This window comes from Schistocerca americana, chromosome 4 (assembly GCF_021461395.2).
Source record: "Schistocerca americana isolate TAMUIC-IGC-003095 chromosome 4, iqSchAmer2.1, whole genome shotgun sequence".
In the NCBI taxonomy this organism is placed as follows: domain Eukaryota; kingdom Metazoa; phylum Arthropoda; class Insecta; order Orthoptera; family Acrididae; genus Schistocerca; species Schistocerca americana.
Genome location: NC_060122.1, coordinates 724,366,357 through 724,380,917, shown reverse-complemented (window position 1 = coordinate 724,380,917; position 14,561 = coordinate 724,366,357). Strand labels below are relative to the sequence as shown.

Sequence of the window (14,561 nt, the reverse complement as noted above, 5' to 3'; positions counted from 1 at the left end):
GTGAGTTAACGATGATGTGTGAATGTTAATTTAGTGTTGTTCACTGTACGTCGTGTGGTAATTTTAGTAAAATTAATCGGTTGTGGTTTTTGTTCAGGGATGGATATGACGGATAAAATTAAGTGCGCAGGTCAAGGGAAGTGTTCGATCCCAATGTGTGGCTGTGTATGTTGGTATTGGTATCGGGAGATATTTTTGAGCTATATAGGCCAAGGGAAGTGTTTGAGCCTAATGTATGGGATCGGAAGCTGCTGTTGAGCTATATAGGTCAAGGGAAGTGTCCGATTCCAGATGATATTGTGTTTAGTTGTATTTGGGGAGTTTTGTGATGTCGGTTATTTTCGTCGTTTTGTGTGGTTTTGTATGGAGGTGGGTGTCTAAATTTGTTTATATTTAGTTTGCTCCCACCCAAAACACTACATTTCCCGCGCTTGTCCCGTTAGTGTCATTAGGCTTTTTGTGTAAAGTGTGTGTGTGTTTGTTTTTCGATGTATTTTCGTCCTCATAATGTGTACGTAACGACTTTATATGCGCCATATTGGAATCGTGGTTTATGGTCGTTTCCGCCATATTTGTGACGTCATGGGTCAAAGCAGACGGGCGGGATCGGACGCTTCCGTATTTCCCAGGTTTGTTATGTGGTGTTGTTTTATCTGTTATAATGGTTCTGTTTCAGTATAATTTGTATTCATCATTCTCCAGTACATTTTGTGATGCATACTTGTATGTGGGAACGTGTTGTTTTATTAGTTTATGTTGTATGGCAAATTGTTGATGTATTATTTTTGCTACATCGTCATGTAGCATTGTGATCGTGGCATTGTGACCGTGTAAGTGTATTGAGTGCTTCTAGGTCTGTGTTACTCCATTTCACTACTCCAAATGAGTAGGTCAATATTGGTATAGCATAAGTATTTATAGCTTTTGTCTTGTTTCTTGCTGTCAATTCTGTTTTCAGTATTTTTGTTAGTCTTTGTCTATATTTTTCCTTTAGTTCTTCTGTAATATTTGTATTATCTATTCCTATTTTTTGTCTGTATCCTAGATATTTATAGGCATCTGTTTTTTCCATCGCTTCTATGCAGTCGCTGTGGTTATCCAAAATGTAATCTTCTTGTTTAGTGTGTTTTCCCTTGACTATGCTATTTTTCTTACATTTGTCTGTTCCAAAAGCCATATTTATATCATTGCTGAATACTTCTGTTATCTTTAGTAATTGGTTGAGTTGTTGATTTGTTGCTGCCAGTAGTTTTAGATCATCCATGTATAGCAAATGTGTGATTTTGTGTTGGTATGTTCCAGTAATATTGTATCCATAATTTGTATTATTTAGCATGTTGGATAGTGGATTCAGAGCAAGGCAGAACCAGAAAGGACTTAATGAGTCTCCTTGGTATATTCCACGCTTAATCTGTATTGGCTGTGATATGATAGTATTTGAATTTGTTTGGATATTAAGTGTGGTTTTCCAATTTTTCATTACTATGTTTAGGAACTGTATCAATTTAGGATCTACTTTGTATATTTCCAATGTCTGTAGTAACCATGAGTGGGGTACACTATCAAAAGCTTTTTGGTAATCAATATATGCGTAGTGTAGCGACCTTTGTGTAGTTTTAGCTTGGTATGTCACCTCTGCATCTCTCAGCAAAACACCCATCCGAGGCAGCTGACCATCATTACAGTTAACTAGATGTAAGCTTCATACTATCAAATAGACAGATCGATGCCCGAAAATATCGCTTGAAATTTTTTTATTTTTTAATTTTTTGCAGCTTGCTACTAAGCTATTGAAGATAAGGAAATATACCTTTCAACGTTTTTTGAACAAAATTGTCCCAGCAATCTGAAATATGTTCTTACAGTTGAGATTGGACGAGATGTTCAGCCGTCAAGACTCGCAAAAAGGAAACTTCTTGAGATGACGTCATCTAAATGGCTGCCAACTTAAATCAGTATAAGACCTGAAAATGGAGGATGGATTTTGTCTAGCCCAGGCATATTAACCCTATCCATCAGTAATTGATATGTGACTAACTCGTGGAATACGCACGGACACCATCTCATTTTTGTAAATGATTTTCCACAATTTCTGTTTCTGGTTCTAGGGGCTGTAGAGAGAACTTAGTAAAAACAGTTCTGATACGAGCCCATGTCCAGAAATGTGCCGTTTGGATAAAAGTTTAAATATCGGATCATTATAAACTCCCCTGATTCACAGTACGCAGGCACTGGAGACAATGATCTCTGACGTGAGACTGTTTTTACCATATGGCGGAAGTAAAATCGGAAGATCTCCTCGCTTCATTTTTTAACTGTAAAATGATCGTTCCAAATGACTCTCCCTTTCCTGGCATTTCCCACGCCTTACGGAGTCCGCTGTTTTCATAAACTGACAAATTTGTTTCAGATTTGTGGCCGTATGTTAACCTATCATGTGCGCCATCTGTCTGTGAATCACGTAAACTTTGTCCTGTGTGTTGCGTATTGTGACTGTTTGCACATAGTTTTTCCTTTGGCGAATTTTCTGGGCCGGCCGAAGTGGCCGTGCGGTTAAAGGCGCTGCAGTCTGGAACAGCAAGACCGCTACGGTCGCAGGTTCGAATCCTGCCTCGGGCATGGATGTTTGTGATGTCCTTAGGTTCGTTAGGTTTAACTAGTTCTAAGTTCTAGGGGACTAATGACCTCAGCAGTTGAGTCCCATAGTGCTCAGAGCCATTTTTGAATTTTCTGGATCATCCCAGTATTCGCCTAAACAAGCGTGTACGACCTCCTAAAAAACATTATCAGGGCAGGGTACCAGACCTGTGGTCGTTAATCCGCCACGCGGTTTCGGTCCGGGTTCTCGGTCTGGCTCACGTTGGGATGCAAGGTAGCCCATGTCATAGATTAGTGTGTTCACGATGTCAGATTCTTGTGTATCTGAATCGGGACATGAAGGGACAATTTATGTGCTAGTAGATTAACTCGGAAACAAAACATTTACTGTTCCAAAATCTGGTTTGTGATCACTGCGAACAGCCACAGGTACTTCATATGTTTAGCACTCGTCTGCTCATAAATGACTGAGGGACATACAAGGCAGGTGCTCGCTCAATGGTAGTAACTCTTCAAAATATCGGACAAAGCGAGTTACGTCCACGAACAACGCTATGGCACGTGATGCTCATGGTGTGGATTGGGAGACCCGTACAATCGCCATTACTTATTGCTGTTCATATAAAAGTTCACCTTGACTGTTCCGGATGTTAAGCGGTCAATTGGTTTGCATTCCACGATGCCAGCACATCCAGAGTGACAAATATTGCACTACATGAAAAAAAAGTAAATTAGTTACGAACTATTACGTGTACCCATTTCATCATGTAAACGTCACTACAGAGATTCAGGTCTAGGTTATGACATGGTCGATACGCCTACCATCCTTGGCGATGACGTGACGCAGAAGAATAGAGAAATTCTGCATGACCCGCCGAAGTGTCGGAACATCGAGGCTGTCGATGACCTCCGGGATGGCTGTTTTCAGCTCAGCAATGGTTTTGGGGATACTGCTGTACACGTTGTCTTTAATACAGCCCCACAAAAAGGAAGCGCATGTGTTCAGAACCGGGGAATATCGCGGTCAATCGAGGCCGATGCCAGTGGCCTCTGGGTACCACAGAGCCAGAATGCGGTCCCCAAAGTGCTCCCCCAGGACATCTATCTCCTGCTTCTATGGGGTCGAGCTCCGTCTTGCGTGACCCTCGTCTTGTCGAAATCAGGGTCACTTTGGATAATGGGGATGAAATCATCTTCCAAGACCTTCACGTACCGTTCAGCAATGGTTCAAATGGCTCTGAGCACTATGGGACTCAACAGCCGAGGTCATCAGTCCCCTAGAACTTAGAACTACTTAAGCCTAACTAATCTAAGAACAGCACACACATCCATGCCCGAGGCAGGATTCGAACCTGCGACCGTAGCGGTCGCGCGGTTCCAGACTGTAGCGCCTAGAACCACTCGGCCATCCCGGCCGGCTTTCAGTAATCACCGTGTTATCAAAGAATATCGCACCGATTATTCCGTGACTGGACATTGCACACCACACAGCCACCCGTTCAGGGTGAAGAGACTTCTCGATCGGGAAATGCGGATTCCCAGTCTCTCAGATGCGCCAGTTTTGCTTATTAACGAACACATCCAAATGAAAATGGCAGACAACAATAACTCGCATGCGCATACTAATTCCCATTATGCCCGGCTGCCAACCTTGCTCTTTCATCGTCGTAATGCAAGTTGTGGAGATTTTATTTCACATAATTTAATAATTGTCATCCTGTATAAACGTGCTGATGCCAGGCTTCACACCCAACTATGACTCGCTATAAAGTGGTCGTTTAGTTAACTGCGCGTTCGCCCCCCCCCCCCCCCATCTCTCTCTCTCTCTCTCTCTCTCTCTCTCTCTCTCTCTCTCTCTCTCTCTCTCTCTCTCTCTGTGTTTCCCCCGCCCCCCCCCCCCCACTCTTAACCAAGACTCGCTTGAATTTATTCCCATTCTGCACCTATTTGGTTTCTAGGTAACTATAGTATTAGGAGATTCTTGCTTGTGCTTAATCTACACCTGATCATTTTCAAACATACCCACTTTCTCGAAAGCGAGTGTATACTCATAAAATTACTCATTTGGACACTTGAGATTCTTCACTCTGTGACTGGTCACTGGCTATCCAACTAGTACCATGCCGTGCCAGCGATTTTGGTACCGACTCTTTATGACGTATTTCCTAGTATTATTCTGGGCATTAATACCGGTCACAGTCAACTCTAACTGTACCAGTTCTTGAGCCTGTTTCTTCCTCCTCTGAAGGTTAGAAGAAAATTTCACCAGCCACTCTGATCGAAGGAAATCAACTTATCATGTCTGGGGTAGAACGCCACCCTCTAAAAAGAAGAGGGCCCGACAGTTTGTGGGCGCTTATGCCACATTAGTTACAATGCGCGACTTTTTAACTAACTGCATTATGTGGTATATGAACTAGACGGTAAGATTAGACTTGCCTGGGTGAGAGAGAGGGGGGGGGGGGGTGTTATACCCCTATCTTAGTTGCCAATGTAGCGCGAGCAATTAAAGTATAATGTTCTGGATACTGCGAGGATTTTTTCATAAACAAATGAGGAGGGTATTTGTTTTACAATAACTGACTCAACCATTTGTTAGCGATCATCCACTAATATTTATTTTTTGTCAGGCTTTCGTAACGTCTGGCTTCGCTTCTGAAACGAAATCTAATCTGAAAGAGTTTCTTGTATTGTCTGTGTGTGAGGGGGGAGGGACGGCGGCGGAGTGTTGTGTGTATCTAATTATCCCGATTGATCCCGTAACTAATTAAACACCCACAGTTGTCGGAAGCAAACAACAAGTAACGAATATAAAATGTTTAAGTGTTTCAAATGGCTCTAAGCACTATGGGACTTAACATCTGAGGTCATCAGTCCCCTTAAAATGTCTGATAATTTGTGCTGAGGATTTGCAGTTATTTACAAGTATGATGTTCAGAATGTTGTACGAGCAGCCGCATTGATCTCTGTAAAACAGCAGCTTTCATTGTGCCATTGATCCTAAAATGATAAAATTAACTAGAGTTTTTCAAAGTTTTGGTTAGTTTGACTAATCGATTATATAAAAGTTTCATGTGGGTGGGAAAGGTTGGTGTTTTGTCTTACCATGACTGTGATAGACGCCTTTTTTATGCCCAGCAGAAACATGACGATGTTCCGGCTGAACGGTGACGAGTTGATGTTCGGCACCTCGGTGCACCACATACAACAGCACATACCTCAGATGAAGATGATGAAAGTGCATATACCCTTCACCTTCAAGCTGCTAGAGTCCACTAAGCCATCCTACTCGGGATCACCCACAGGTACGGCAGCGGTACAAAACATTTTGATTAATGTTTATAAAATTCTGTTCTTTTTGTTACTGTTCTTATCCTTTACCTAGGTTATTGCTCAAATTCTATAAACTTTAAGAATAAAAGTCTGCGAAGAGTCTGTTTCGGTTTCTTAAGTTTCGCTCCAAAATGTATATCGCAAATAGAAAGATCCATCATGAAGGTTTCTAAGATCCACTTCAGGCTTTTCGCCACGACCTGGTGAAGCAGTCGCACTTGTCTATAGCGCGAATACGCTTCGCTGCTGGTCCACTAGAATCTCTCTGCGTGCTCTTATTTCATTGCGGATATATCGTCAACAAATTCATTTAAGAAAACGTTGAAAATAAAGAGGTCAATATTCTCATACTTTAGTTTGTTGACAGGGTATTTGCAATGGAAAACAGGTAACTTAAAAGGAGTAGCATTGAAGCAGATTCTAGGAACAGGCTGGTGCTATTGCTGTATCAGGTCGTGTCGAAAGGTCTTAGGTTAAGCTTAGAAATCATCATGTAAGAAGTAAAGATTTAAAAAAGAAATATCGAAATGCAGACACTCCACGGACTTTCACTCATAAGACGTATTTCATTGTGTTTCTGAAACCAAAGGAAAGTTATTTTGTAGCTTTAATAAACTACCATTCTATAAAATATGGCATTTCTTCTCCTGACCAAGAATAATTGACGTGGTATAATTACAAATAAGGGTAAGAATCACTCAGTAGAGAAACAGTTATTTTTGATGACTTCTTTTGTCTGCTTTGTTTTACACGCGAATGTGGAATGAAATTTCTCGTATCTAAGTACGTTTGATCGTGCCAGGGAGTCAGGGACCTTTTCTCCGGCAATACACTGACTGATGCGAAGTAACCAGAATTAAATGAAATTCTCAGGCAAGTCGCAGGAGTTATTCCCGTTAGTCATCGCTGGCTTCTTAGACCGCCAAACGACTTTCAAGAAAGTGCCAACGGTGAACACAATATTAGTTCCATTTTTGTCGGCGTGCGTGGGGAGTTTCACTCGTCAGAACAACACATCTTAAGTGAATCTCGGAACAGTACCCAAGGGAACGACATTTCTACACAGTGTTCTACCAGTTTTTTTCTGGATGTTTATTTTGTTAGCAGAGGTGCTTCCTCTGTGCCTTCCAAAACACCGCCAAGCATCTGATTGCGAGGAAAAAGTGGAACAGCCTGTTATTTCTCACAGAAAAATCAGCGTTTTGTTGAAGATATTGTAAACGATTCCCGTTGACGTAGAAGCAGCGCTATGCGCTGTCCATCTCAATTTCGAGGCACGTGTGGCAGTTCTGAAGGATGACAGTTTTATATTCGCCACCCTGTACTAAGTAAGGTCACACTTCCGCTTACAGGAACATGGAAAATACTTCTGAAACACGTCACGATAGCTGTCACAAACTCGGTAAAAGGCTGGAGTCGAGACTTCCGTAATGTTGGCAAAAAAAAAAAAAACCTTCATCACCGGTAAATACTTAAATGGAGAAAGTAACACTTAAATGGAGGAAGTAACACTTAAATGGAGGAAGTAACACTTAAATGGAGGAAGTAACACTTAAATGGAGGAAGTAACACTTAAATGGAGGAAGTAACACTTAAATGGAGGAAGTAACACTTAAATGGAGGAAGTAACACTTAAATGGAGGAAGTAACACTTAAATGGAGGAAGTAACACTTAAATGGAGGAAGTAACACTTAAATGGAGGAAGTAACACTTAAATGGAGGAAGTAACACTTAAATGGAGGAAGTAACACTTAAATGGAGGAAGTAACACTTAAATGGAGGAAGTAACACTTAAATGGAGGAAGTAACACTTAAATGGAGGAAGTAACACTTAAATGGAGGAAGTAACACTTAAATGGAGGAAGTAACACTTAAATGGAGGAAGTAACACTTAAATGGAGGAAGTAACACTTAAATGGAGGAAGTAACACTTAAATGGAGGAAGTAACACTTAAATGGAGGAAGTAACACTTAAATGGAGGAAGTAACACTTAAATGGAGGAAGTAACACAGGGATCAGTCTAGGGAAATACACAATTATATAGAATGGCAGTTGTTTCACCTTCTTCAAAGGCATAATTGGAAATTGGAATTAGGGGTGGGGGGTGCCGCGAGGTTGAGTGGGACGAACTTCCTGTCGCGACAAGCACTGGGTATCGTACTGGGCTCCCGCTTTTGAGTTTTAGACTGACCGCTCAGCTTCAAAGGCCAGGTCTAAGTACCAAAAGTCCAATGACGATTACGTAATGATCTTGTATTGTTAAAAGTTAAATGGAGCTTTAATCAGCCTGGGGGTGATACGAAAAAAAGTGATCTGTTCGCTGTGGTCTTCTTGGAGGCGGTATCCTCTTGTGTGCCTCAGATTTGCACCTGATGGCTAGTTCTCCAGGAATTACATAAAGTCCGAAAATTAGTGAGAATCTGAATTTCTAACGTGCACAAAGTATTACCAGAAGTGAAAGTTGATAAACTGCTGGAAAATATAATTTCGACAATCGGTTAACAAATTTTACTACCACGCTACCTGTAAGATTAAGTTTTTAATACCGTGCGTTTCAAGATTGTTCAAAAGTACTGACGGAAGACGACAGTCATCTAAAGCATCGTTTTTGATTAAGAATAAATTATTTCAAATATTTTCCCTTGCATTTATATTCTGTGTTTCCTGGTTCGTTTTCAGTTGGTGGAGCATAACGTCAGAAAAAAAGGGGAAGTGCCGAAATTTATTCTGTCTTTGTCTTACGAACTTCTTGAGGGTGGCCCTACGCCAGAAACTGCTTCTTAATGTCGTTCTTGCACGCGGATTTGAGCTGTAAATTTTTATCTGTTTTTTTTTTTATGCCAACGATCTCTCGTGGGTAACAAATATCACATTCATAATCATCGTTCGCAGATAAACATGAGGCCCCTTTCAATCAGAGAACGTGATTCAGCAGGCAGTTTGTCCTTGAACAACACAGACAAAAAGCTGTTTGGCAGAGCTCCTGTACAAATGTGTCTATGTTCTTGGTGCTGGAATGAGGCGGCCAATAATATGAAGTCATTCATTATTCCTCAGTCTTCAACCATCCGCTCAGACCGTGACGCACATTAAACGTAATTAGTACATCCTCAGTTTCTGAGTCAGCAGACTTTTGACGCTCAGACTTCGTATTATTCACAGAGCGGGGTATCAGTTTATATAATCTTTCTAGCTGTGCGGCAGAAAAGTATTAAATTTGAGCAAGCGCATGAAACAAGACTTTTACAGCGTCAACATTCATTACATTCGGTTTTTTTTCTTTGTAGGATAAAAACGCTTTCGGAGGTGAGAAGCTTGAAGTTTTTTAAAATTGTCGTTTTCAAGGCGTGTTACGAAAAAAAGCAGAGCGAGCGGCACAGTGTTTCAGAAACTGAACTCCTTAGCGAGACGTGCGGGTTACAAATCCCAGTCCTGCTGCCGAACTTTTTCTGTGGTGTCTCGAGTGACTTGAAGCAATACTTTCCACAGCAAAGACAGCAGCTAATCTCCTTTCCATCCTGTCCAATCGCAATATTTAGTAATTTATCATGGTTTCTAATGACAAGAGTATCTTTGGGGCCGTTGTTCTCCCTTCTGCTAACAAACTCTGAAAGCTGAACCTAATGTTGCGTACATTTGGAAATCGTTAGACACGCTGTGTTAGTACCTCTGATGCTGTTTCAGTAAAAGCATATGAATTGGTAACATTTAACGGTTTTAAATCGCTCCTTCTACAGAAGTCCACTTCCCATGTGTCCTGCGTAACGTTTAAAATTAAACTTAGCCTCAGAGCGCATGCATATAAATAAGAGAACCGGACAGAAAGCTATATGTTGCCTAGATCTGTGTGTCCTAGATGAAGGTGGATGTTTCTGATATAGGTTTACGAAAAGAATCTATCATGACCTCGTTACTCTGCTTAGTTAAAGAATGCCGAAGTGAATTATCCTACGTTATGGATTTTACGTTTCTAGCATTTGTAGACTTAGAGAAAGCTTTTGACAATGTTGACTGGAGTACTCTTTCAAAATATGAAGGTGGCAGGGGTAAAATACAGGGAGCGAAGGGCTATTTACAATTTGTATAGAAACCAGAAGGCAGTTGTAAGAGTCGAGGGACATGAAAGGGAAGCAGTGGTTGGAAAGGGAGTGAGACAGGGTTGTACTCTATCCCCGATGTTATTCAGCCTGTATATTGAGCAAGCAGTAAAGGAAACGCAAGAAAAATACGGAGTAGGAATTAAAATCCATGGAGAAGAAATTAAAACTTTGAGGTTCGCCGATGACATTGTAATTCTGTCAGAGACAGCAAAGGACCTGGAAGAACAGTAATGGACAGTGTCTTGAAAGAAGGATATAAGATGCACATCAACAAAAGCAAAACGAGGATAATGGAATGTAGTCGAATTGAATCGGGGATTCTGCGGGAATTAGATTAGGAAATGAGACACTTAAAGTAGTAAAGGACTTCTGCTATTTGGAGAGCAAAATAACTGATGATGGTCGAAGTAGGGAGGATATAAAATGTAGACTGGCAATGGCAAGGAAAGCGTTTCTGAAGAAGAGAAATTTGTTAACATCGAGTATATATTTAAGTGTCAGGAAGTTATTTCTGAAAGTATTTGTATGGAGTGTAGCCATGTATGGAAGTGAAACATGGACGATAAATAGTTTAGGCAAGAAGAGAATAGAAGCTTTCGAAATGTGGTGCTACAGAAGAATGCTGAAGATTAGATGGGTAGATCACGTAACTAATGAGGTATTGAATAGAATTGGAGAGAAGAGAAATTTGTGGCACAACTTGACTAGAAGAAGGGATCGGTTGGTAGAACATATTCTGAGGCATCAGGGGATCACCAATTTAGCATTGGAGGACAGCGTGGTGGGTACAATCGTAGAGGGAGATCAAGAGATGAATACAATAAAAAGATTCAGAAGGATGTAGGTTGCAGTAGGTACTGGGAGATGAAGAAGCTTGCACAGGATAGAGTAGCATGGAGAGCTGCATAAATCCAGTCTTTGGACTGAAGACAACGACAACAACAACAACAACAACAACAACAACAACATGGATTTTATCAATGGGAGGTGCCCATTCAGCCAGCTCAACAGTCAATTGCCATTTATGACGATATGAACGTAAACACAGCACAACAACCAGTCCCGGAGTGGATAAAATCTCCGAACCATCCGGTAATCGAACCCGGGCCTCTTCAGTTGGCCGGCTGGTGTGGCCGTGCGGTTCTAGGCGCTTCAGTCTGGAACCGCGTGACCTCTACGGTCGCAGGTTCGAATCCTGCCTGGGGCATGGATGTGTGTGAAGTCTGTAGGTTAGTTAGGTTTAAGTAGTTCTAAGTTCTAGGGGACTGATGACCTCAGATGTTAAGTCCCATAGAGCTCAGAGCCATTTGAACCATTTGATCCTTCTACTACCTTCAGAATTTCAAAGAGAGTATTCTGTCAACATTGTCAAAAGCTTTCTCTAGTCTACAAATGCTATAAGCATATATTGCCTTTCCTTAACCTATGTTCTAAGAGAAGAGGGTGTGTCAGTATTGCCTCTCATGTTCCTGCATTTCTCCGGCATCCAAACTTATCTTCACCTAGGTCAGCTTCTACCTGGATTTTCCGTTCTTTTATAAATAATTTGCGTCAGTGTTTTGCAACCATGACTTGTTAAACTGATAATTCGTTAACATTCACATCTGTCAGCACATGCCTTCTTTGGAACTGAAATTTAACATTCTTCTTGAAGTCTGAGGCTATTGCACACGTCTCGGACAAACCGCACGCCTGGTGGAATAGTTTCGTTGTGGCTGGCTCTCCCAAGGGGATCAGTAATTCTGAGAATGTCGTCTACTCTATGGTCCTTATTTCGACTTAAGTCGTTCAGTGTTGTGTCAAATTCTTCTCATCTCATCTACGCCTAAGTCCTCTTCCCTTTTTAAAGTCGTGCCTCCAGCCTCATTTCCTTTGTATAGCCTCTCTCTACATTTCTTTTGCCTTTCAGCTGTCCCTTCTTTGCTTAGTTCTAGTCTTCCATCTGAGCATTTTATATTTATGCAGCTGTTTTTCTTTTCTCCAAACGTCTCTTTAATTTTGATATAGGTGGTACCTATCTTTCCTCTAGTGTTATATGCTTCTATATCCTTACCTTTATCTTATAGCCATTCGTACTTCCCCACTTCGCATCCCCTGTCAAACTCATGTTTTAAACTGTATTTCCTTTGTGCGATTCATTTGCTGCATTTTTCATATTTTCTCCTTCATCAGTTAAATCCAATATCTCCTGTGATTTCCAAAAATTTTACTAGACCGTGCCTTTTTACCTGTTTAATGTTCTGATGCCTTTACTATATAATGTCTCAAAGCTACCTCATACCCACTTACAAATTGCCACATAGGTATGCTATATTCATGCACTAAACTTTGATGTAATCAATATACTCGTATTAATAGTCTAGTATATTATATTTGCGTATTATTATTATTATTATTATTAAAATCCTGGGCGTCTGCAGCACGTTAAAAATAAATGACAGCGCGTTATGCTTAGCAGTGTAGGGAGGGGGAGGCGGATGGTGTGATCCCAAACAGTGACGCCCCCCTTTCCATCAAACTCTGGATCAGTGCCACTCCCCTCTCCCCCTCTGCCCACCGTGCGTTCTCTCTCTCTCTCTCTCTCTCTCTCTCTCTCTCTCTCTCTCTCTAACCTTCACTTCTGCCCTTCTGCATTCTTGTGTAATGTCTTTTATTATCATTGATCACTCTTACGTACTAAAATCTCGTCTACTCTAATACTCCACTCGGCCCCAGCTAAACTATCCCTGACGGCATTGCCATGTGTCTTCCTTCTGGTAAGGGTTTCCCGTATACTTCTTAACTTCTTAAATGTTTGTGGTACCTCTGTCATACTTAATCGGCCCAATTAACTTTTAACATCTTTACATAAAGTAGTAGCACGTTCTCAGTGCTTGGTCTATCTTCCATTTATACCGCGCTTCACTTGCAAAAGAAAGCTCTTCTCAAGACCACAGGATGAGTACTATATTGTTCCTTATATTGATTTCCTGCCAGCAGAACAGACGAAATTGTGCAATACTAATACAGTTGCATGTGATTCTAAAGTTGGAGTTCTCTATCGGACAAGAGTCAGTTTGGAACCCTCATCTAGTCATTCTACCTAGCTTTTCCTAACATAATGTAACCCATTCTCAAGTACGTTGAGCAATAATTCCGCCGCGCGGGTTTAGCTGAGCGGTCTGGGGCGTTGCAGTCATGGACTGTTCGGCTGGACCCGGAGGAGGTTAGTTAGATCCCTTACAGCCATGCGGTTAAGATGCCTGTCATCTCGACTGCTAATGCTACGAGGCCGTTGGGATCCACCACGGCGTTCCGTATTACCCTCCCGAACCCACCGATTCCATATTCTGCTGACAGTCATTGGATCTCGAGCAACGCGAGCAGCAATGTCGCGATACGATAAACCGCTATAGCGATAGGTTACAATCCGACCTTTATCAAAGTCTGAAACGTGATGGTACGCATTTCTCCTCCTTACACGAGGCATCACAATGACGTTTCACCACACAACGCCGGTCAACTGCTGCTTGTGTGTGAGAAATAATAGGTTGGAAACTTTCGTCATGTCAACACGTTGCAGGTGTCGCCACCGGCGCCAACCTTGTGTGAATGCTCTGAAAAGCTAATCATTTGCATATCTCAGCATCTTCTTTCTGTCGGTTGAATTTCGCGTCTGTAGCAAGTCATCTTCGTGGTGTAGCAATTTTTAATGGCCAGTAGTGTAATATGCAGAAGAATGAAAAAGAAAATTTGTCAGGCGGCGATCACTTTGGCTGTACGAGAGACACCAGAGAGGTATTTCCGAAGTTGAGATTGATTATGGGAGCAAAACTGTTGGAAAAACCAAAAATAATTCATAGTAGTTGTCAATCTACAGAAACCGAAAAGCATTCATAGCGAGTGTCGACCTTACAAACCGCTGGACAACGTAACATTGTGTTAGAAATTTTCGGGGAGACAGGTGTAAGCTCGTATGAGGAAAGATAATATACAATATGCAAGAGCCAAGACAGGGAAAAACAAGATGGAACACAAAGAACGAAATGCGCGGATTAAAAAGATGTAAGAGCGGGATACGGTGTTCGCCCCCTACTGCTCATCCTGTACACAGAAGCAGCAATGTAATAAAAGAAATGCTCAAGAGTACAATTGAAACGCACGGTGGAAGGAAGGATGTCTGTGAAAAGATTCTCTGGTGACATTAATATCCTCAGTGTGAGAGAGAAAGAACCGCATGGAGTGAACAGTGTAATGAGAACGCGCTATGGATTTAGAATAATTCGAAGGAAAATGAAGTAATGAGGAGTAGTGGAAGTGATACATGATAAAATTAACATCAAAGTTGGGAACCACGAAGTAGAAAAAAATGAATAAATTATGCTACCCTCGAAACAAAGTAACACAGTATGGACGAAGCGAGGAGAACATAAAAATAGATTAGCACAGGCCAATAAGGCATTCCTGGTCAAAAGAAATAAACTACTGTCAAATATCAGCTTTAATTCGAGGAAGAAATTTCTGAGAATGTATATCTTTAGCACAGCAT

At 41.4% G+C, this 14,561-nt stretch overlaps 1 protein-coding gene across 3 annotated transcripts in view; it reads left to right on the top strand.

Moving 5' to 3' along the window:
• LOC124612733 (cell growth regulator with RING finger domain protein 1-like) overlaps positions 1-14,561 on the top strand; it is a 365,374-nt gene that overhangs the window by 68,476 nt on the left and 282,337 nt on the right. For 2 of the 3 annotated variants that reach the window (XM_047141105.1, XM_047141108.1), the window contains exon 2: positions 5,737-5,903. In XM_047141105.1, coding sequence (XP_046997061.1) covers positions 5,737-5,903 — 167 coding nt within the window. The remainder of the gene's footprint in view (positions 1-5,736; positions 5,904-14,561) is intronic. The other variant, XM_047141106.1, reaches the window with a different exon arrangement.